Below are 21454 nucleotides of genomic sequence, written 5' to 3'. Positions count from 1 at the left end.
CGGTGATTTCAAATTAACAATGCATTTTTTCAAAAGAACAGAAGTGCCATCTGGTCCAGGTAGCGAACCTATACATTAGAGAAATGACAAGTCACTCACCGTTAAGGCAACTGTCAACATCAAAACGGGCGAGTTGTATCATTTTGCATCGCCGTTATCCGTTTTGATGCTGACAGTTGCCTTAACGGTGAGTGTCTTGTCATTTCTCCAATGTATAGGTTCGCTAGGTCCAGGGGAGTAAGATTGTTTCAGATTGCATGTAGCGTTAGCAACTTCGTCAGGAGTAATTAAAAACATGTCAACGTCCCCAGGAACCAGGGGCAAGGCAAGGGCTGGCGCATTCGCTATTGAACTCGCTCGAAAAGTGCTCAGCAAATAAGTCGCACTTGTTATGGTTCATGGACGCTTCACTGTTGAGCAAAAACATAGAGGATAGTAAGCCTACCTCCTTACGTTTCGTATTAACAAACTTCCAGAAATTTTTCGGGTTCAAACGTAGGTTGTATTCGGTTTTACGTACGAAAGCCGCATACAGACTTCTGTTCAGGGCTTTGTAAGACCGGCTAGCGCGATCAAAACGGATTCGATTATAAGGGTTCCTATTCCTTTGATAGGCACACGAGGCAGATTTTCGAGTGCGGTTAAGTCTTGTAAGTTGCCTGTTTCCCCAGATAGGTTTAGGACGGGGACGAACTTTGGGAACATGCCGAAGTATAAGGTCCTGGATTATATCAGTAAATCCTGACACGGCTTCATCCACGGCCGTAGAGTGGATGATCGAGGTTCAGTCGATATCCCTCAGTGCTAAATTGATAGCATCATAGTTTCTTCGTCGAAAGTCGAAACTGTTAGGGTCGAACTCATCTGTGAACTGTGCTTCAACTGGTCTGTTGACGGTAACCATTATTGGTGGGTGATGGACATAAATATTGCAGAGGGAAACGGGAGCACTGGTGACCGAACATGCAGACAAAACATACAACTTAGCGAAGATCAGATCCAGAAACCTACCATTCGGGTTACAGACAGAATTAATCTGGTGCATACTGTAAAAAAGCCATGCCGTCTAATAAGCGTTGTTTATATCCATCGAGTTAACAGCTTTATCAACTGATGCGACATGTCGGTCAATAATATCCACTTCATTCCGCAAATTAGGTGGGATGTAAATAGCACCGATTACAAAATTCGACTCGCCATTAATGATTGAAACCCACAGCTGCTCGAGTGATTCATCTGAAGCTTCAACTAGCAATTCGGATGACAAAGACCGCCGAACAGCGATGATAACTCCGCCGCCCCTTGTCTTTGTGCTATTCCTCGAGCATCGGTCAGTCCGATAAACCGTATAATCAGGGCCAAATAATTGGACAGAGGGAATTTGTGAATCTGGCCAAGACTCAGTTAGAATGATGCAGTCAAATAACACATCAGACACTTCCAGTGCAAACTCTGTTACTTTGCTTCGTAGACCACGCACGTTTTGGTAGTAGAAAAGTAGAGGTGATTCGCACGAAGATTCCCGTTGTTGAGCAGTCCTAGAAGCGGGAATTTTATCAGCGGTTGAAGAGTTCGAACTAAGCGGGTACTTGCCGTTTATAGCGGATTGGAGAACCCCTTCACCACACCCACCCACTGGACCGGGACGGCTGATGATCGCTGGCTGCATCGGCTCGACAGTGGCTCGTGGAGGGCTCGGGGGTTTCCATAATGGTTTCCAAATTGCATAGTCCCTTCATCGGTTGCCGAGAGCCGAGAGTAGAAGTATGAAACAGCACTGCAAACGGAACGGAATTTAGGACACGAAGAAGCTCTGATTAAATTATACTTGCCTGAGCGCGCAAGTTGGATAGCCCCCTCACCAACTCCGAACGCAGGAACGGAACGACTTGGAGGGCCGGAACAGGCTGCTGAGGACGAAGACGAACGGTAATTGTCGACTGCGTCTGGTGGCTCAGGGGCTTCCATTATGCGAAATGACGTGCGTTCCGTTGTCGGTAATTCTTGGTAGGTGTTTAATGTTGCGTTGAAATCATCCAAGGTGTCCCAATTTCGGTCCGTGGAATTATTGCAGGCCCCCAAAAATCCCGCTCAGCTCTCGAATTCTCAAATTCCCTGAAGAAAATTCCTTTTGGCCATACAGACGGGTCGAGTGCTTTGTCCTTCAACTCCTTTTCTACTCCAACTTTAAACGAGATGAAAGCATACTGATCATATCAGCATCCTTACGCACAAGTTTCCGAGCATCGACAGGCTGTGTAGTTTCCAAGCATTTTTTAACGAGCTCGGAAATATCGTCTTCAGTGACATGACGAGCAATTCTGGATAAATAAACCCAGAATTTTTCAGTTGGTTTTGCAACAGTTTCGACTGATGTGCTTCCCAAGTCAATCGATTTCGTTCCACCAACAAGCTTAAGATCGGGGCGAGATTTAGGTGTCGTATCACGAGTGCGCTTAATGCTTGGCCAAGCAGTGCGAGAGCGTCCCACAGCAGCGGAATCATTAAACTGACGTTTGTCGACTAATGTCTTAGTAAGTTCTTTGGTTTCCTGAAGCTCAGTCTTCAATTCACCCAGTGACTCGCGAAGAGCATCCGAAACAACAGCTACAACGTCCTGTGTTGTTTTTATGGGATTTTGCTTTATGTACTCCAATTGGGCGATACAGTGGTCACAAAACCACAGAATATTATTTTGCTCATTCACAAAGTCGACATGAGGCCTTTTCAGACCAACGCATTTTAAATGCACAGATTGATGACAAAAACCGTTACATTGAATCACCTCAATTGTTTTGACCGGCTTAGAGCACTGGCAGCAGTTTGAATCCATGGTCAATATAAGGTGTGTGTCCGGGCTATGTTGGGTTATCGAATACGGCCGCCAGACGTCGCTTCGATCGAAAGAATTGAGCGTGACGGTAATACGAGAAGCGATGGTACAAACAATGCACTGCACTTTCACCAAAAATAAAAATCAGCAAAACTCACTTGGATTGATTTAGCAAGGCACTTCAAATCGCGCAAACCGACAAGAATCACAATGTTGCCGTTTAGATAAACGCCTAGGCAGTTTGCGAACAATATAACCCGCAAAAAATAGACAATTTTTAGCACCGTAAACAAATGCGATGTTTTTTTAAGCCTGTAGACTTTCGTTTTTTTAAGTCTGTAGACAGCTTCTTCGATTATTTTTTGTTTTTAAATACATCAGTGCTGTTTCAACTACGTCATAGATTTTTTTCTTTTGTTTTCTACTTGCGGGTGAATGAAGAAAAAGAAAAAAAAGTCTCAATTATCATGTGTTTTGAAATGTATTGAAGAAATATTTTGTGAAAGGGCTATCAGTAAACCACGTCTACACATTGAGGGTCATCTCTGATCCCTCTTCCGTTAGCTTAGAAAATATCTGAAATCGACGAGAAATTAATTTTTTAAGCTGCTTGAGATATGTTTGACACAAACAGGACAACTTCATACCTGCATGCAAACACTAGTAGCTAACCTACGAACTATTAGTGAAAGTTATGTTTCACTTTCAAGTTACGCAGAATTTTGGGTTATATTTGTATGGGAGCCCTCCCTTTAAGAAGAGGGAGAGGTCTCGAGCTACTCTAATAACCTTTTCCGGCCTCAAAAACCTCTACATACAAATTTCCACGCCGATTGGTAAAGTAGTTTCCACGTCTATAAGGATCAGAGAGACAGACAGATAGATAGAACTGCTTGTTTAAATGATTAGATTTTTTGTAGTAATTTAAATCGCTGATTTTACGCATTAAATTATTGGTTCACTTTCTTTCATAACAAAATATTAATAAAAACAAAATTCCGATTTAATCACTTTCCCTATTTTATCACCCCAAACATTATCAAAGGGGTGATATAATCGGGTGATCACTGTATATGTTGTTGAAAAACATATGTGAAAGTTCGAGTAAAATTTGCGTTTTCGTAGAAAAAGATGATTGAAAATTTTTCATTTTTTATGTAACTTTTTGGAGTTTTATGGAGACTTATCAACGTATGACATTGCAATTTGATTCAAAAATATGGTGGAAAAATGTATAATTAGTATGACTATTCGACACTTTAGTAGAAAAAATATTTTTTCATATTGTTCGAAAAAAAAAATGGTTGATATTAGCAACGGTATACAAAAGCAAAAAACTTGAAGTGGATGAAAATCTGATAATCAATTTTCATACTATTCTGGTATCCCCAGCATGTCAATTACCGATTGACATTGATAAATTTAGAAGGTTGTGTCATGAAACAGCGGAAATCTATGTAAAAAAATACAAATGGCAACCTAAGACACCTACGCTACCCAAAATCTTGTTGCAGGGTATAGACCAAGCTTAGGAGAATGACTGGAGAGCGACATTATACTGACGACTTTTCTCTCTTTTCACTCTAACAGCCTCATGCATGAGCTGTTCATGAGAGCTCACATACAGCTACAGCTTAAACAAGACAAAGAAACTGTCTTGTGTTGCGTACGACAGTTCATTCTTGCGCATGTATTTTGTTCTTTCGGACATGACAGCCTAGTTTGCTCAGTGTGACAGTCTGCTGATCGGCTGCGGCTGTCATCGACTCGCATTTTTTCGTTTCTCTTTTTTCACAGGCCGGTGGCATATTGAATACAAAGCAAACCGTTTCCATTGTTGATATTATTCCCCACGTAAGAAAAAACGTGCTTCGCACCATCTCTCTTTCATTCTTTCATCGGCCTTACTGTCGTGTATCATAATCACCTGACATCCCGCTCGGATTCGTGCTGAAGGATGTCGGAAGATTATAGGCTGTCATTTACGACAGATTGAAATAACCAACAGACATAAGGAGATGAAAATTAACAGCCCGTATGGAGTTGCATGTGTGCTGTCGTCAGTTGCTGTCGGACTGTTCACCGAACGTATGGGAAACAGAGAGAGCTGTACAATACAATGAGAGCCGGATCAGTTAAAAATTTGCTGTCATTGTCCTGCAGTCATTTTCATACCACTGGTATAGACATTTTCAAAAGAATGCCATTGCCAGTGAGCCAGATGTCTGAAGAAGCGGCAGAAGCAAAGAGAAAAATATTACATGAATATCGGTCAAGACACTCGCGTCAAACGTCACGGGTTATCAATTTGGAAGATGTGTTCAACCGTCTTTTGGCCTCCAGTGACCCGGTTATTTCCAGTGTTTATTTGGAAGAGAAACTTCTTAAAAAAAAAATACAAAATGCTTCCACATCGTGCTTAAGAATTACTCCTGACGACCGAAAAGGATACCAATGACATCGATTATTCCGGGACGTTTCAAGATTCTGATCCACTTGAGTGGTTCAATGATGAACTGGATGAATTGAACGAAAATTTGAAAGAAAAGAAAAGAGGCGAAAGATAATATTTAAGGGATGGGAACATTTTGAGAGAGTGGAAGGGGGAAGGGGGGGGGGGTATTAATGTTATCATTAAAATCTAAATCCATAATGGTCGCTTCTTTATTTCTTTTCTATTCTATTCGAAAAATTGCTAAAAATATCTTTTCTGATACATTGCACATAGACGGTCTCCATAAAGAGAAGTGGCCAAAATACCAAAATGCGAATTTCATATTTAGGAAGTTTTGAGTGCATGATTTTGTAGTTTTTGATCTATATTTTCATAATTTATCAATGAAATCTTGATATATAAATCGGTTCATGTTGAAAAACGCCTCCAAAGTTACTTCTTTCAAAAATGAGATAAAAACAGTTTTCCTGAACATTTTGGAATATATAAAATCCTACAAAACCTGTTAAGGTATGTTTGCACACAATTGAGAGCTTATTATATTTGCTTACAAAACCGAAAGAAAATTTGATTTCAACCCTGCAGAGTCTGCCGCAGGCTACGTAGAAAATATTCGGAATTTTCTTATTTTTGACCTACAAAAACATCAAATGTAAGCACGTGTAAGCACAGCTCCTGATAGTGTGCCTGAGAGCCCTGTTTGTGCCCTTCAAGATCCAATGTTAAAAGTTTACGGAAAATTTGCGTTTTTGTAGAAAAAGGCGATTAAAAGTTTTTCATTTTTTCTATATATCTTGAATTTTCGGGTGATTTAGCAACGAATTTCTTCGTATGTTACACCAGTTTGGTCCAGAACACATTGAGAATACGTAAAATTAGTATAATTATTTGTTTGTATACAGTGACGAGTTTTTTATTGGTTCAAAAAAAAACTAAGATATGCCTAAATTCACGTGGTTTATGGACAGCTCCTTGTCATTACAATACTCTCTCATATGACAAAATCATCTACAGTAGAAAACTAACAATTTGACAACGAAAATATAATTTTGGTCGTAAATCTTAATTTTCCGACCATTGTGGACCGGTGGCTCACGAAACCCAAACATCCTAACCGATCATGCCACAATATGTATAACTTTCTAATTTAACTATAAACAGAACCGTAGCCGGTGGCACAGCGTTACTCACGGTTGCCCTCAGGCGCTCACGGTTGCGCGCGGTTCTGAGTAAATACGCGCTCTCGCACGCACCCTAATGTTCTCAGCAAATAGTCGAATGTATGTACTAAAAATAAGTTCGAAAATGAAACAGGGTAACGAAAATTATAGGCTAGAATAGATCAGAAAGATAAACGGTAGCCTGAGAGCCTCTCGCTCTGAGTTACCCATAGGGTATTATTTACGAAAAATTATAGTTTAATAAAATCAATCACTTCCTTCATTTCCTTCATCATCTACATCCAGTGAAGTAGTTCCGTGTACTAAGTGTATGTTTTATTTCTAAGTGACCACAAGTCCTGGTAGGGAAGTCCCTACACTAGTGTAGGATGTAGGTCTTGTTGAGTGTAACATTCGCTCATACTAGAAATTTTCCAAACACCCTCAAAATCTGGAGTTATGGTCAAAATACGGTTTTTTGGAGCTCAGCGCATGTATTTTTTTAACTCAGTCATATATCAACCGGTTTTCAATATTTTAGCAGTTTTAGAAAGAAGACAAATAGAGCTTTTAAAATATATACAGGTTTGTACTAATATCAACAAAACATGATGAGTTATTTGAGTTTAAATCTGATCTTAAAACTTTTTCAAGCATTTTTTCAAATTAATTTGAAATTTACCGTCTATTTTTGTAAGAAAAATACCACAAATACACTAGAATTTTGAAAAAATATTCAATTCCGAATCAAATGAAAATAGTTTAAGGGAAATCGGGTGATATTTGGATGAGTTATATATTTTTTTAAGAAAACCAGAATTTTTGGCTTCTATTGCACAGTTATTTCAGGGTCAAATATCCCAAAAATTTTAAATTATAGTCAAAACCCAGTTTTTAGACCTTAGCTAACATGTTTATGTTTTATTCGGTCGGGTTCGGCTCTCGTACTTATACTAAAAGAATTGTAACAATCCTAGAAACCTATGATATCTGACAATCGAACGAGTAATCAAGCCACGATGCCTTCCTTCAACGAGTCCCTAATCGAGGTGATGTTTCTGGCCTCGAAAATAGCCGCCCCAACGGACCGAGTCCGTGTTACCGAATGGATACGAAAATTGACGGAAACCCACGCAGAGAAAAACACGCATCCCAGATTGGTTGAAGAATATCTGGAATATCTGAAGCTTCTGCTGTCGTCAACCCCAATCTACTTTGTGGATCCCTTCAAAAGTTATCCCCCCAAGCAACCACTTGTCCCGCTGGCTGAAGCGCTAGGAAACTCGCTCAGCAGCAAGTGTCCCTTCCTGCCGCCGACCGGACCCCTAGCGCCGGTTGTCCTGCATCGATCCGGTGACGACACTGCAACCATTTCGGTTCACCAGAATCCGGACGGGGAAGTTTTCTGCTACATGGCAATTGCACCACGAGATTAAATTATTAGTGTTCGACAAAGAACGAGTCAATTTAGATTCTTATTTTATATCTATTCAAAGCTGAAAAAATATATGCTCCACAAAAACGGTGTGTATTCCTATCACGTCTCTTCGAAAAAAGAAATTGAACGACAGTCAACTTCAGCCAGATCAGTCTAAGGCAAGGCTGGACTTCTCAACATGTTCTAAATACATGCAAATTCGAACAGTCACAACTTTCGCCTGCAGAGTAGTATGGTGAAAAATTGAAAATCAATTCGTCTTGATTGTTCTAATATGTAAACTAACATTTGTTTTCTCATCCCATTGTGGGAATCTATTCTGCAGAATACGAGTTGGATTCGTTCTAATGTGCAATGTGAGATAATTTCAACATTCGCTTTTGTTTTGACCTTCTTTTACAGTGAGAGCTGCCGGAGATGGGAAACACCAATACAGCATGAATCAAAAGGCTTGCCACGAAACTCAATTTTTTCTCCAAAGTTCACAAATTTGTATGTTGACTGCGTTTCACGTCCTATTTTTCCGATCGCAGAACAATCGCAACATTCTTGCACGTGACGCTTCTCGAATGAGTTCATATGAAGTAGAAACAGATTGTCGCCATTATTGCCAGTTTATAAATTCGAGCACCATCTGATTATCTGCTGGAGCGCGTCTCGGATGGCGATGCCTCGAAATGTAAATATAACCCCATCGTGCCAAAGCAGCTACGGGCTTCAACCACTTCAACCTGGAAGCCATGCGGATTGCCTTGTCTTGTCTGGAAGCTTTTTCGAATGAAAATAATCGTTTAATTTTACTGGCCGATAAACGTAAATTGATTTTTTTTGTTCGTAGACCAAGTCAAATTGTGTCGGGAAAACCTTTCCCCACCCAACAACAAGGGTACCGTTGTGTTCGGATTTTTTGCACATAAATAATTCGAAGCAGGGAACAATTTTTAAGTGTTTTAAGAAGTCTGATATTGCCACCAGTATAAAATAAAATAACGCCTAAGTATTGACCTAGATTATTGGGAAATGCGTTTGAAAAATCATTATATTTTAAAATTCAGTAGAAATTGATAGTATTGATGACCATTTTAGTTGAATGAATATTGACATGACTAAGACATGATGATTTTTTATTTTAAAAAATATTATAATTTTTTGAGAATGGTAATATGTGCTAATCAATGGTGTTCTTTTTCAAGGTGTTTTTTAAGTCTTCAGATTTATTAGTTTAAATTAAATATGTTACCCTGAGTAACTAATGACTAGTCAAATGCCCAAGGCAAAAACCAAACTGCTTAATTGCAAAAATTGAATTCTTATCAATACCTATGTGTTATCAGTCTATCTTTCGAAAAGTTTGCTCATAAAAAGAGTAAACAAGTTGGTCGATAACTTGATGCCTCAATTGGATTTGTTTCAAGTTTTAAATTGGAAGCGATTTTGGTGTTTTTCCATTTTGTGTAAAAATATGCTGACAAGATACTTTCCGTTAAAAATTTTCACCAAAAAATTCAAAGATTGTTCATGAAGTCAACCAGATAACGATTGCGAGAGCTGTATGTGAAGATGGAGAGATGGCAGAGGTTTTCAAACACATTAAACTGTCGAAGTTTGCAAAGAAATATTTCGTGTGGCAGGCCATCTGTTCCTGTGGTTTGAAGGGCAACATTTTCATCACGAGAGAAAACCATGGAGCGGTAAACCGCAAACAAGAGTTCGGCAACACTGAACTTGAAAGTGCAGAGTCAATCCTGTGTCGGCTCGTAGAAAAACTAATTTTAATGGTGTAATTGGGACTACGTAATGACGTGTGATAGTGGAAGTGAACACTTAAACGATGCTGCTAAAGATAAGTATAGTACATATGCGGGAGGTAGTTTAAAAGTGATCTTTTTGTTACTTCTGAAATTGTGCTTCATACATAGAAAGTGATAATCAAAAGGAGCGTCATTTGTTACCCACATGAAGGCTTGCTTGAAAGCTTGTATGCAGGTCCGAAGAAATAAGTTTCACACACACACACAAATTTCCACACACATGGAGTGGTATAAGCGCAAACAACGGCCAGGTGGTGCCAAAGGACATGAACCCTCCCAACACTTCAGAGCTGAGCAATTCTCGCTGAAACCGTCCCACTAGTGACATGAGGTCTTTCAAAAAGGATATTTTTATGTCCAAATGATTGAGAGTAGCGAAAAAATGAGAAAACTACTTTGGTTAATTCATTTTGATGGACCCCTCGGGCACAAATCGGTTAAACGGTTTTTACAAAAATTGATTTTTGAGCAATCTTGACCTTTTTATTGATTTATTTCTCTTGAATTTGTCATTGAACCCCCTGCAACCAACATATCGTTTTCAAGAGGAAAGATAGAGCTTTCGTTTGAAGTAGAAAAAAATTGGCCGCCATCTTGGATCTCACCTTGGAATTCATCAGAAATACGTGTTTCGAGCAAATCCGCAACCACCGATTTTGAATTTGAAATCACCATTGGAAGGCTGAGAAAAAATGATTTAAGATACATTCAAAATATTAGGTGAGCATTGAGGTTATCTTGTCATTCTGGTCACTTTTCAAAATTGAGCTTCAAACAGTTCAACGCATGACGCGCGTCCAATATCAAATCATGCTGAGCCTGTGGTATGTGTCTGTGTGTAGCGTATATAAGGGGCCGTCCTTGTTCCACGTGGACAGATTTTTAAGGATTTTGTTACCCCCCCCCCCCCTTCCCCTCCTTCACAACTTCTCATATAAATTCTCAAAATTTCAGGACGATTTCAGCGAGAATTGCTCAGCTCCGCTTTATAGAAAAATACAGAGCTATCGTCAAGCGGAACAATAAGATGCAGTTTAAGGTTAACTGGCATTCTGTGGCGGACAAAGCGACCAAGAAAGCTGTACAAAACTTGATGAAAAGAGTCAAGGGAATGGTCTGTCAATACGAATTCGCTAAAAAGAAATCTTGAGTAAATATTTTTCCTTTATACTGTACGAATTGAACTTGACAAATTTTTGTTTGACCAATTTTTGTCCATTGTGGCCATGAAGCATGGACTCTGCAAGAGACCGATCGGCGAGATCTTGGTGTTTTTTAGCGTAGAATTTTTGCATTCAATCTTAAGCGACAAACTAGAATATGGGTCATTCCATACGAAGTGACCACGAAAAAGCACAAACATGGACACGACCATCACAGATTTTGCTCAAAGTTGGGAGAATTATTCATCTACCGTCACTTTGGAAAAATCCCAAATTGGGTGTCTATTGGAATACCCCCCGCTCTGTGGGACCCCCCTGTTCATTGCAAAGTCACGCATTTTTTGTTCAAAATCTCTTTTTTCTTTTTCTCACAATTCATAGACGTAAGATGTCCGAAAAATACTGACAGATGATTTTTGAAGAAAATAAACCAAGGAATCCAGAAAAAATATAAGTTTTGACCGAAAGTGTTGCCAGATAAATTATTTTTGTATTTGAAAGTTAAATTTACATTTTTCGGCAAATGCAGCCATGTTTATTTTAAATTTGATATTTTCATCGTGTTCCTTGGAAAATTTCACATAAGAAACAACTACCATCCCGAGGTAATATGAGCCAATCTCGAGATATAACATATTTACGAAAAAAGTTGTTAACTTCGTAATTAATTTATTTTACAATTTATAGACGTAAGACACCCGAAAAATAATGATAGATGAATTTTGAAGGTAATAAACCAAGGAATCCAGAAAAAATATTGTTTTTGACCGGATGTGTAGCCAGATATATTATTTTTGTATTTTAAAACTAAATTAACATTTTTTTCGTATTTCTCGGAAAATTTTACGTAAGAAGCACTTATCAGCCCGTGGTAATATGAGCCAATCTCGAGATATAGCATTTTTACGAAAATAGTTCTGAATTTCGTAATTAATTTTTCATAAAAATGTTATATCTCAAGTTTGGCTCATATTACCACGGGGTGATAAGTGCTTCTAACGTAAAATTTTCCGAGAAATACGATGAAATCAAATTTGAGAGCAAATCCGCTGCATTGGCCGAAAAATGCAAATTTAGTTCTAAAATACAAAAATAACCAATCAGGCAACACTTCCGGTCAAAAAACAATATTTTTTCTGGATTCCTTGGTTTATTTTCATCAAAATTCACCTATCACTATTTTTCGGGTGTCTTACGTCTATAAATTATAAAATAAAATAATAACGAAGTTTACAACTTTTTTCGTAAAAATGTTATATCTCGAAATTGGCTCATATTACCTCGGGATGATAGTTATTTCTTATGTAAATTTTCCAAGGAATACGATGAAATTATCAAATTCAAAATCAAAATGGCTGCATTTGTCGAAATTTTTTTTGAGATTTTGAACAAAAAATGCGTGTTTTTGCAATAAACAGGAGGGTCCCACAGAGCGGGGAGTATTCCAATCGATACCAAAATTGGGATTTTTCCAAAGAGACAGTAGATGAATAATCCCCCCAACTTTGAGCAAAATCTGTGATGGTCGTGTCCAAGTGGTATGTACACTTCTTATGGAATGACCTATATATTTTTTTAAAATAAGAGGCTGGTCAAATGAAAGTCCCAAAAAAGAGTTCAATTGAGCGTTAATGTTCTGATAATCTGCTGCTTTTTCTGGCAAGTGACCCTATAACTGATGATGTTTTTTACTGAAATTATTTTGGTTGTATTATCTAGAATGTCCAACTATAGGTTTCAAAAGTAATAAACACGGTAATGCAAATGATTTATTTAATTTGATACCGCCTTTTTGGGAATTTAGCAAGCAATTTTCAACTATTTTTTTCGTATAAAAAAATTACAACTTGAAGGCTATGCAAGGCGAATCGGGATGTAGAGTTAGTAAAAAATAAATCAAATCATCGATGCATATTGTACGAATTATAACTTTATAAAAGTTAAAAAAATACTCTGTCTCTTTTTTATCTGAGTAAAAATCTATACAAATTCATTCAGCAGCAGAACTTGATTGATGAATTTGTCAAAAATAGACCTGTGTACTAGACATACAAAAAATTCAACCTCTGGCTGTTGCATGTTCAAGCTACCAATATCCCAAATGCTTGCAACATTTGATGCAATTTATTTTCAAAAAACTTATTTATTTGTGCATCGTGGAAGGTCAGCGAAATCAGAATTGGTACAGGTCGGACTCTATTATCCAGAGTTTAATAAAATATTTCACTTCGGATAAACAAAGTCTCCGGACTTTTCAATTATATTTTTTCATTTTTTTTCGTCGAGAATCGTCATTATGTTGATAAAACGAATATTGTATATGCCGACATAATATATAAAAATTATCTAGCGACTGTATGTCGATGTTTGTCAAATATAAAAAAAAATGAAATGAGATGAGTCAATCATTTCACTTTTCTTTATGCCTGGAGTTTACCACGCAGCATATGCCACAAAATATTGTATGAACTTTGGCATTTCTAGACAAAATCGACAAAAAGACAAACGTCACATATATAAACAAAACCCAAAATTGGAAGAAATAACATGACTCCGGATAATCAAACCAACTTCTCTGTATAATCTAAACATATGTATAAAAATGCAGCTCTGTCTGTCTGTCTGTCTGATTCATATAGGCTTGGAAACTACCGAACCGATCGGCGTGAAATTTTGTATATAGGGGTTTTAGGGGCCGGGAAAGGAGACTAAGATAGTTCGAGACCCCTACCCCTTCTGCAAGGGAGGGGTCCCATACAAATGAAACACAAATTCCTGCACATCTCGAAAGCTAACCAAGCAAATGGAACCAAATTTGGCATGTGGATGTTTTTAGGAATAAAAAATATGTCCATGTTGGTTCGACACCCTTCCTTCCTCTGGAAGGGAGGGGTCCTATACAAATGAAACACAAATTTCTGCACATCTCGCGAACTAACCAAGTAAACGGAAACAAATTTGGCATGTAGATGTTTTTAGGAGTAGCAAATATGCCCATGTTGATTCGACACCCTTCCCTCTTCTGGAAGGGAGGGGTTCCATACAAATGAAACACAAATTTCTGCACATCTCGAGAACTAACCAAGTAAATAGAACCAAATTTGGTAGGTAGATGTTTTTAGGGGTAACATATATATCCATAATGGTTTGACACCCCTCCCTCTTCTACAAGGGAGGGGTCCCATACAAATGAAATACAAATTTCGCACAGCTCGAGAACCAATCAACCAAAACAACCAAATTTGGTATGTGAATGTTTTTAGAGGTAACAAGTATGTCCATAGTGGTTCGACTCCCCTCCCTCTTCTGTGAGGGAGGAGTTCATAACAAGTGGAACACAGATTTCTGCTTATCTCGAGAACTAACCAACTAATTGGAACCAAATTTGGAAGGTGATTGTTTTTAGGGGTAACAAATATAATGGGTTGACACCCCTCTCTCTTCTATAAGGGAGGGGTCCCATACAAATGAAACACAAATTACGCACAGCTCGAGAACCAATCAAGCAAGTATACCCAAATTTAGCAGGTGAATGTTTTTAGGTGTAACAAACATGTCCGTAATGTTTCGACACCCTTCCTTCTTCTGGCATGTCTCCAAATACCATTTCGAAATCCAAGATGGCGACTTGCGGTTTATGAAAATCAGCGGCAAATGACCAAATACCACCCAATATGGGTATTTTCGGGATTGTTATGATGCACTGAAGCCACAAATCGACCTCAGACATTTCGAATTGTAAGATGGTAACTTCCGGTGTCTGGAAAACAGCCGAAAATGATCAAATACCACTCAATATGAGCGTTTCTTTAATCAGATTGACGCACGGAGGCTAGAAATTGTTCTAAAATGCTATTTTGAAATCCAAGATGGCGACTTCCGGTTTCCGAAAAACAGCGGCAAATGACCAAATACCACCTAATAAGGGTATTTCCGGGATTGTTATGATGCACTGAAGCCACAAATCGAACTCAGACAATATTTTGAATTGTAAGATGGCAACTTCCGGTGTCTGGAAACAGCCTAAAGTACCACCTAATTTGAGTATCTCTGGAACGAGAATGAAGCTGAAATGTGAACTCAGACACCATTATGAATTGTAAGATGGCAACTTCCGGTTTCTAAAAAACAGCCAAAACTGGCCGATTTCCATACAAAATGAGCATCTTCGGAACCAGAATGATACACAGGAGCTAGTATCGACCACAGACACCATTTTGAATTCGAAGATGGTGACATCCGGTTTCTGGAGAACAGCCGAAAATGACCAAATAACACCCAATATGGGTGTTTCTTAAACCAGAATGACGCTCAGGGGCCAGAAATTGTTTTCAATGGCCTTTTTTAAGTTCAAGATGGTGACTTACGGTTCCGGATCACCGAATCTAGAATGATGCAAGGAGCTACAAATTGACCTTAGACAACAGTTTGAATTGAAAAATGGCAACTTCTGGAAAACAGCCGAAAATAACCGAATACTATTACATATGGATAGGTCCGTAATCGAAATGATGTAAAGAAGCCAAGCATTGACCCTGGACACCATTTTGAATTAGAAGATGACCACTTTCAGTTTTTGGAAAACAACGAAAATAACTGAAATGCCCCCAATATATATCCGGTATAGAGGTCATGTACAAAAGCCAAAAGTTGAGGATTTGCCATTCCGATAAAACCAATTATTTTTAAACGATATAATCCAATCGCAAGGAATCAATAAATTTGAAATGTTTAAAATTATTAAATTGAACACTAAAATAGGCGGGACGAAGTTTTCCGGGTCAGCTAGTCGATGAATAAAAATATGAAAAAAGGATTTGTTTCATTCTTCATATCAATCGATGACCAATAGCGGAAATCATATCAACAGCTAAAAGATGAGCGAATTAAATAAAAATTTCTAAAATTACGATTTAGCAAGTTATGTACATGGATTAGCTTCAGCCTCAGGCTACGAAAACAATAAATTATAAAATAATACTGATTAAACACATTATATATTTAGGAAACTATTATTAAATACTAGAATAAGAAGAGTTTAGAACATATTAAGGCGATATATAAGATTCGAATAATTTAGAATAGAATATTAGGACAAATAAAATAATGAATCATTTTTGTACGAAGGAAAAATATTTTCAACTGCTAAATGAAATTTCCAATATAAAAAATACCTTGTGCTGGTAAAATTAATTATCCCAAAATGTTTTGTACTATATCTCCGGTTATCACTTTCAATTGTTCAACATTACATAATCGTAGTTACTGTGTTGGCAATTTTATGTCCACTTTTTACATCGTGAAAATCGTGAAAAATACTGCGTTAGAAATATCGAAGAGATATACAACGTGATTGAAATAAATAATCATCTTTTATCCATGTTATGCAGAGCAACTTTCAATCAATCATATCTTAGCACCTATAAATACTTAATGGCAAACGTTTTTTGAGCAGGAGAAAAATATAAAATTTTTCAATAATAAGAGAATTATGGCATACATACATTATGGCTATCGTACGTTATGGCTATCGTATATTATGGCTAACATACATATGCGAAAATAGTATAATGGCTAACGTCGCTTTTGGCTATCGTACGTATGGCAACCGTCCATATGGCTAACGTATTTAGGGCTGTTGGGGTGTCACCGTAGTTGATCACATTGTAACGATCACCTCGCCTAAAAACAGGATACATAAAAGACTGCTTCCAAATGCGAGGAAATTTCATTTGCTGAAATGAGCGGTTGAAGTAGTATTGAGTCGAAAATAACAACACTTATGTTTATTCAATAACTGGCTTTAGCTTCGCAATAATTAATCTTCAAACTCAGAATAAAGTTGTTTTTAGTCATCGGGAGAAACTGTTAAAAAATGTTTTTCTTACAATTTTACATTTTAATATTGATTTTTAGTTAACTTACAATAATAATGTTCGAACTACATCATATGGTTTCATCGCTAAAACAGCGGTCAACAATTCAAATAAGTGATAGGCAGTCCAGTAGTAAGCACTAAACACAAACATGAAAAGCTAACCTAGACGAAAAAATACAGATTGTGTGCTCACATTAATAGACTTGGTAATTTCTTAGTTATATTCAGAGAACAGGAAACGAGACAAACAAAATTTGTTCAAAGTAACCCAACATGGCGGTGTTCAGTAGCAAAAAACGAATAAAGCAACCAAAAAATGACTTTCATTGTACCACCGCTCTGACTTCTCTACGTACCGCACATGCATTGCCGTTTACTCCACCCTACTCTACATAATGTCACGTCTGCTCGAAGGTTGTTTTGCGCTCTGCCGTCCACCGGAAAAGAATGTTTCTGTGCAGGAAAAATATTCCTTCGACGCTGATTGCATCCGTGTTACCCCCTCATACCAAGGGGAATTGATTTGCAATAACATCGCGTTGCGGAGAAAAATTCGATTGCAGACGGAGAGCAAGAAATCCATTTCTAGAAAATAGGAGTAGCCTGGAAACAGAACAGCTCTGGATGTTTTAAAGAAACAAGCTGAACTACTTGGGAACTATTATTAAGTGGTTATTGAAGTCAACTTGTGGCAGCATTCCCATTTCTAATAATCCCATGCAATGTCAATAGTCATTGCACAAAAGCTCGATGAAAGGAGCAACCAAACTTGCGCTGTGCTCGAATGTATCCGAATTAGTGTCTTCAAGTGCCTTTAATCTCGCGTTTAATGAAAACACGACAAGCAGTACAAAAGGATGCACACGGGAATCAACAGCCGAATGAATAGCCTGCTTTTCGACAGAAAGAGCTAGGGTTAACTGGTACCGCGACCATCGCCGTCCTCCTCAGCTCCAGATCGTGTTCCGTTTTCGAGTCTTAAAACGCCAAGAACCAACACAGAAGGCAGACAGCTTTGATGATGCGAATAGTTGGACTCGAGTATAGCAACATGGTTGAAAGAGAACAATTCTCTTTGGTAAAAGTCGAGCGTCTTTCCAGCTTCCAAACAGCACCGGTATCGAGTAATCCTCCTAACTGGGAAAGCAGATTTTCCTCCACCGTCAGATACGACTAAAAACACTCATCAAAGAGGACAATACTATCACAACAATCAACAATTTCCGCGGAATTTCTCCACTCCTCGTTATCCGGCGTGCCGAGCAACATGGTTCGACGCTGCAATTTATAGTCATTCTGATGCATCCATCCAGTTATTAGCCAGTGCATCTCGTTCGTCTATTCACCAGAGCACAAGGAGGTTGCAATTTTCATCGTCGTTCTAGTCGTGAACGTTTGATCTAAACAACACCCCACCCCCGCGTACCTCAAGCCCCAACCCGACGGGGAACTTCGCGAAGTCGACTTTTATACGCTGCAATTTTCTCATCACAACTCTTCCACAACCCGGGGATCGTTTCGGGTAGGGCAGCGACGAGTGAGTGAGGTGGCAGTGACAACACCCACTCCCAGCCGGTCCTATCTGAAATTAAATCTCGAATCTTTGAATTATATCCTGCTGAATGTTGTGGGACAGTTCCGTAAGAGACATGTTGACGATGATAGTGAATCCGGCGGCATCGTTCATCCTATTCTCGTGATCTTGGTTTTCCGAACAACCACCGAAACCCCGGCGTTGGTCGTTGGTGCGAAGAAGAGCCCTGCGCTTTCCGAACCCGGCACCTTCAACAGCAGCGGTGGCGAGTGATTGAGAAAGCTCCACACTGCACTGGTAGGATTAATTGCTATTTGCATTTCTTTGCATAGTGCCAGGATGAGTTTGTACTATTTGTGCTGCTTATGAAATGATGGGATTTGTGGCTTCTCTCGGTGTTGGTACATAAATTGTAGGACAAAAGTTCCGGATTCCGCTTGAACATTGGTTTTATTCAACAATTTATGATAATACAAAATAATCTTAGTACAGAAATATTGTGAAACAATAAACTATTAAATGTTTTAATGAAATTGCTCGAAACTATGTTAGTATTGGTATCAAGACACTTCGTAGCGGTTTCTGAATATAGGGTAAGGAACGGCTTAAGCAGTAGCGCCTATTTTAATCAGTCGAAGAAAACAGGCTCCAAACTCCTGCATTTTGATTAATATCGACAGTTTCAATGATGGAAACGAAAACTTTGATTGTCTAACTGTCTTACGAATATAAGAAATACAGTTATTCACATAGAAATATTGTAGCCATTCAGGAGCCACTTCGGGTGCTGAAAAAAACGCCTGCAAAACAGATGGAAACTGCGTAAATAGGTTCGGGGTGATTGGAACAGTGTCCCTCGATTGGTAACTTTGATTGATGATTGTTAAAGTTTGCTAACTTAGTTTTACAATCTGAAAACAAGTTCTAACAGAAAAAAAGATAGAGAACAGATTGATATACTACTGTTTGAGTTTCACCCAACACATTTCGAGTATTTCGTCTGAATACAGAGGAGGTTCCTAAAGCTGCTTAGAATATGTTCCCTACCCAACAAGCTAATCTCTTTGATGGCGAACAGAGTAGTTCGTGTTATTTTGTGGTGATATTTAATCGTTATTATACGTGTGAAATAGTGAAGTGATTCACGGTAGATATATTCTAACGTGTTTCGGTAGTGAATCTACACAAGGCTAAGTACAAGAACAGTTGCTTAAGCAGCTTGTTCGCATTAAAGTTTGTTTAAATGAAATCCCCCCGGCGCATTAGCTGCGGTGGTGATCTTTTTTTTTTGCCTATCTCTTGTTTCCCTGCATGTCTGTTGGTATAGCGTCCCGTGTTAACGTGTGTTGTGTGCGATGATTTGTTCTGGCTGTGGAACGGCAATTGTCCTATCGGATTTGCCGTTGAAATGTGTGGGCTTCAACTGTGCACGTTTGTTTCACTACAAGTGCACTGGACTCACCAAGGCAACGGCAAAGATTATAACAGATAGCGTTAATCTTTGCTTCAAGTATGATGAATTCTTATCAAACCAGTGTTGTGGTGGCCAGCATTTGGTTTCGGACGTCAAGCGTATCGAAGAAGAGATGAAGAAATTATCTTCTCTCACTGATTCGGTCATTGCAATGCGAGACCAAATATCGGCCCAGATAAACAATGCGTTGAGTGCCGGTGTTGAACAGTTGAGATTAAATGTTAATGAGTCTCTTGAAAAATTATTTTGTGAGCAATTTGAAAAATTGAATAACTCGGTTTTGGAATTAAATACGCGTCAGAATATAGCTGCGATGAACGATGCTCGCGCGCGGAATGGGCCGGTTCCTTCTGAATCGGACCAAATCGGCAAAAAGCGTAAAATTGAATATGATAACAACGATCAAAATGATGTTTTTGATGACGACGCAACATTTGCGGAAGTCGTTAAAAGACACAGTAAAAGTTAAAAAAAACGAGTACAAGTCAAATGATTAGTAATAGTAATAATAATAATGGTTTTAAACCGGCCAAACTTAAGACTCGTCCGGTTATTGTGATTGAACCTAAAGAGTCCAAACAAGCTTGCGAGGAAACTCGGAAGTTTTTGAAAACTAACTTAGATCCAAAAACACACAAAGTTAGTAATTTTAGGAACGGTAAAAATGGTTCCATTATTGTTGAATGCGCTATTGACGAAAATGTTGAAAATGTGAAAAATGGCATTGAAAATAATCTGGGTGAAAATTACAGCGCTGTTGTACCCACATCGGTGCCAAGATTGTAAATAGTGGGCATGAGCGAGAATCTTTCTCCTGATGTTTTCATTGACTATTTAAAGAGTCAAAATGAAGGCATCACAATAAATAATATAAAAGTAGTAAATACCTTTGAAAATCCACGCTTCACTTATAACAAGTATAGCGCGGTAATAGAAGTTGATTTAGAAGCGTATAATAGCTAATTAGCTGCTAAGCAAGTAAATGTAGAGTTTGATCGATGCTTAGTACTTCCCGCGATAAACGTGTTGAGATGCTTCAAATGTGGAGAATTTGGACACAAGAGCATGGATTGCAAAAATTGTGATACATGCTCTAGCTGTAGCCAAAAGCACAAGACATCTGAGTGCACGTCACTGTATTGAAATGCGTTAATTGTTTAAAAATGAATAGAGAGCGTAAAATGAACTTGGACGTCAACCATGCCGCATTCAGTTCAGAGTGCGTGATTTATAAAAGACTTTTTAATCAAAAGAAAAGCAGCTTGCGTTTCAATAAATAGCAAACAAGTTCCAAGACGAGTGTGAACCACATTGATTTTCTGTATTTTAATATTGCAGGGTTGACAACAAACTACGTTGCATTACGTCAGAATGTTGAAGATAAACGTCCACTTTTAGTGTTCTTATCAGAGACACATATTGTCGATATTGAAGCATTTGATCAATATAGTATTCCGGGATATAACGTTGCTGCTTGCTTATCACACTCTAGACAAACTGGCGGTGTTGCTATTTATGTCAGAGAATCGTTTCAGTTCGAGCTTTGCCGAAACGAAGCTAAGGATGGTAACTGGTTCTTGGGCATAACAGTAATTCGTGGCATGAAGTTGGGTAATTTTGGTGTTTTATATCATTCTCCTAATACCAGTGACCAGCGTTTCCTTGAAATATTGGAAAACTGGCTTGAGGAATTTCTTGATTTTAGTAA

General features: G+C 38.3%; 1 protein-coding gene across 1 annotated transcript; it reads left to right on the top strand.

The window, feature by feature from the left end:
- Nucleotides 1-7442: 7442 nt before the first annotated feature.
- LOC129725178 (uncharacterized) lies at nucleotides 7443-7959 on the top strand. The gene has a single exon (XM_055680691.1). The coding sequence runs from the start codon at nucleotides 7468-7470 to the stop codon at nucleotides 7882-7884; it is 417 nt and encodes a 138-aa protein (XP_055536666.1). The 5' UTR covers nucleotides 7443-7467; the 3' UTR covers nucleotides 7885-7959.
- The last annotated feature ends 13495 nt before the right edge of the window (nucleotides 7960-21454 follow it).

Source organism: Wyeomyia smithii, chromosome 2 (assembly GCF_029784165.1).
Source record: "Wyeomyia smithii strain HCP4-BCI-WySm-NY-G18 chromosome 2, ASM2978416v1, whole genome shotgun sequence".
NCBI classification, from domain to species: Eukaryota; Metazoa; Arthropoda; class Insecta; order Diptera; family Culicidae; genus Wyeomyia; species Wyeomyia smithii.
The sequence above is the reverse complement of the archived record's forward strand: the minus strand, read 5'-3'. Positions and strand labels throughout refer to the sequence as shown.

Bases quoted from the DNA above. Each gene is read 5' to 3' on its own strand.
- LOC129725178 (XM_055680691.1), top strand. From the start codon at position 7,468: ATGCCTTCCTTCAACGAGTCCCTAATCGAGGTGATGTTTCTGGCCTCG.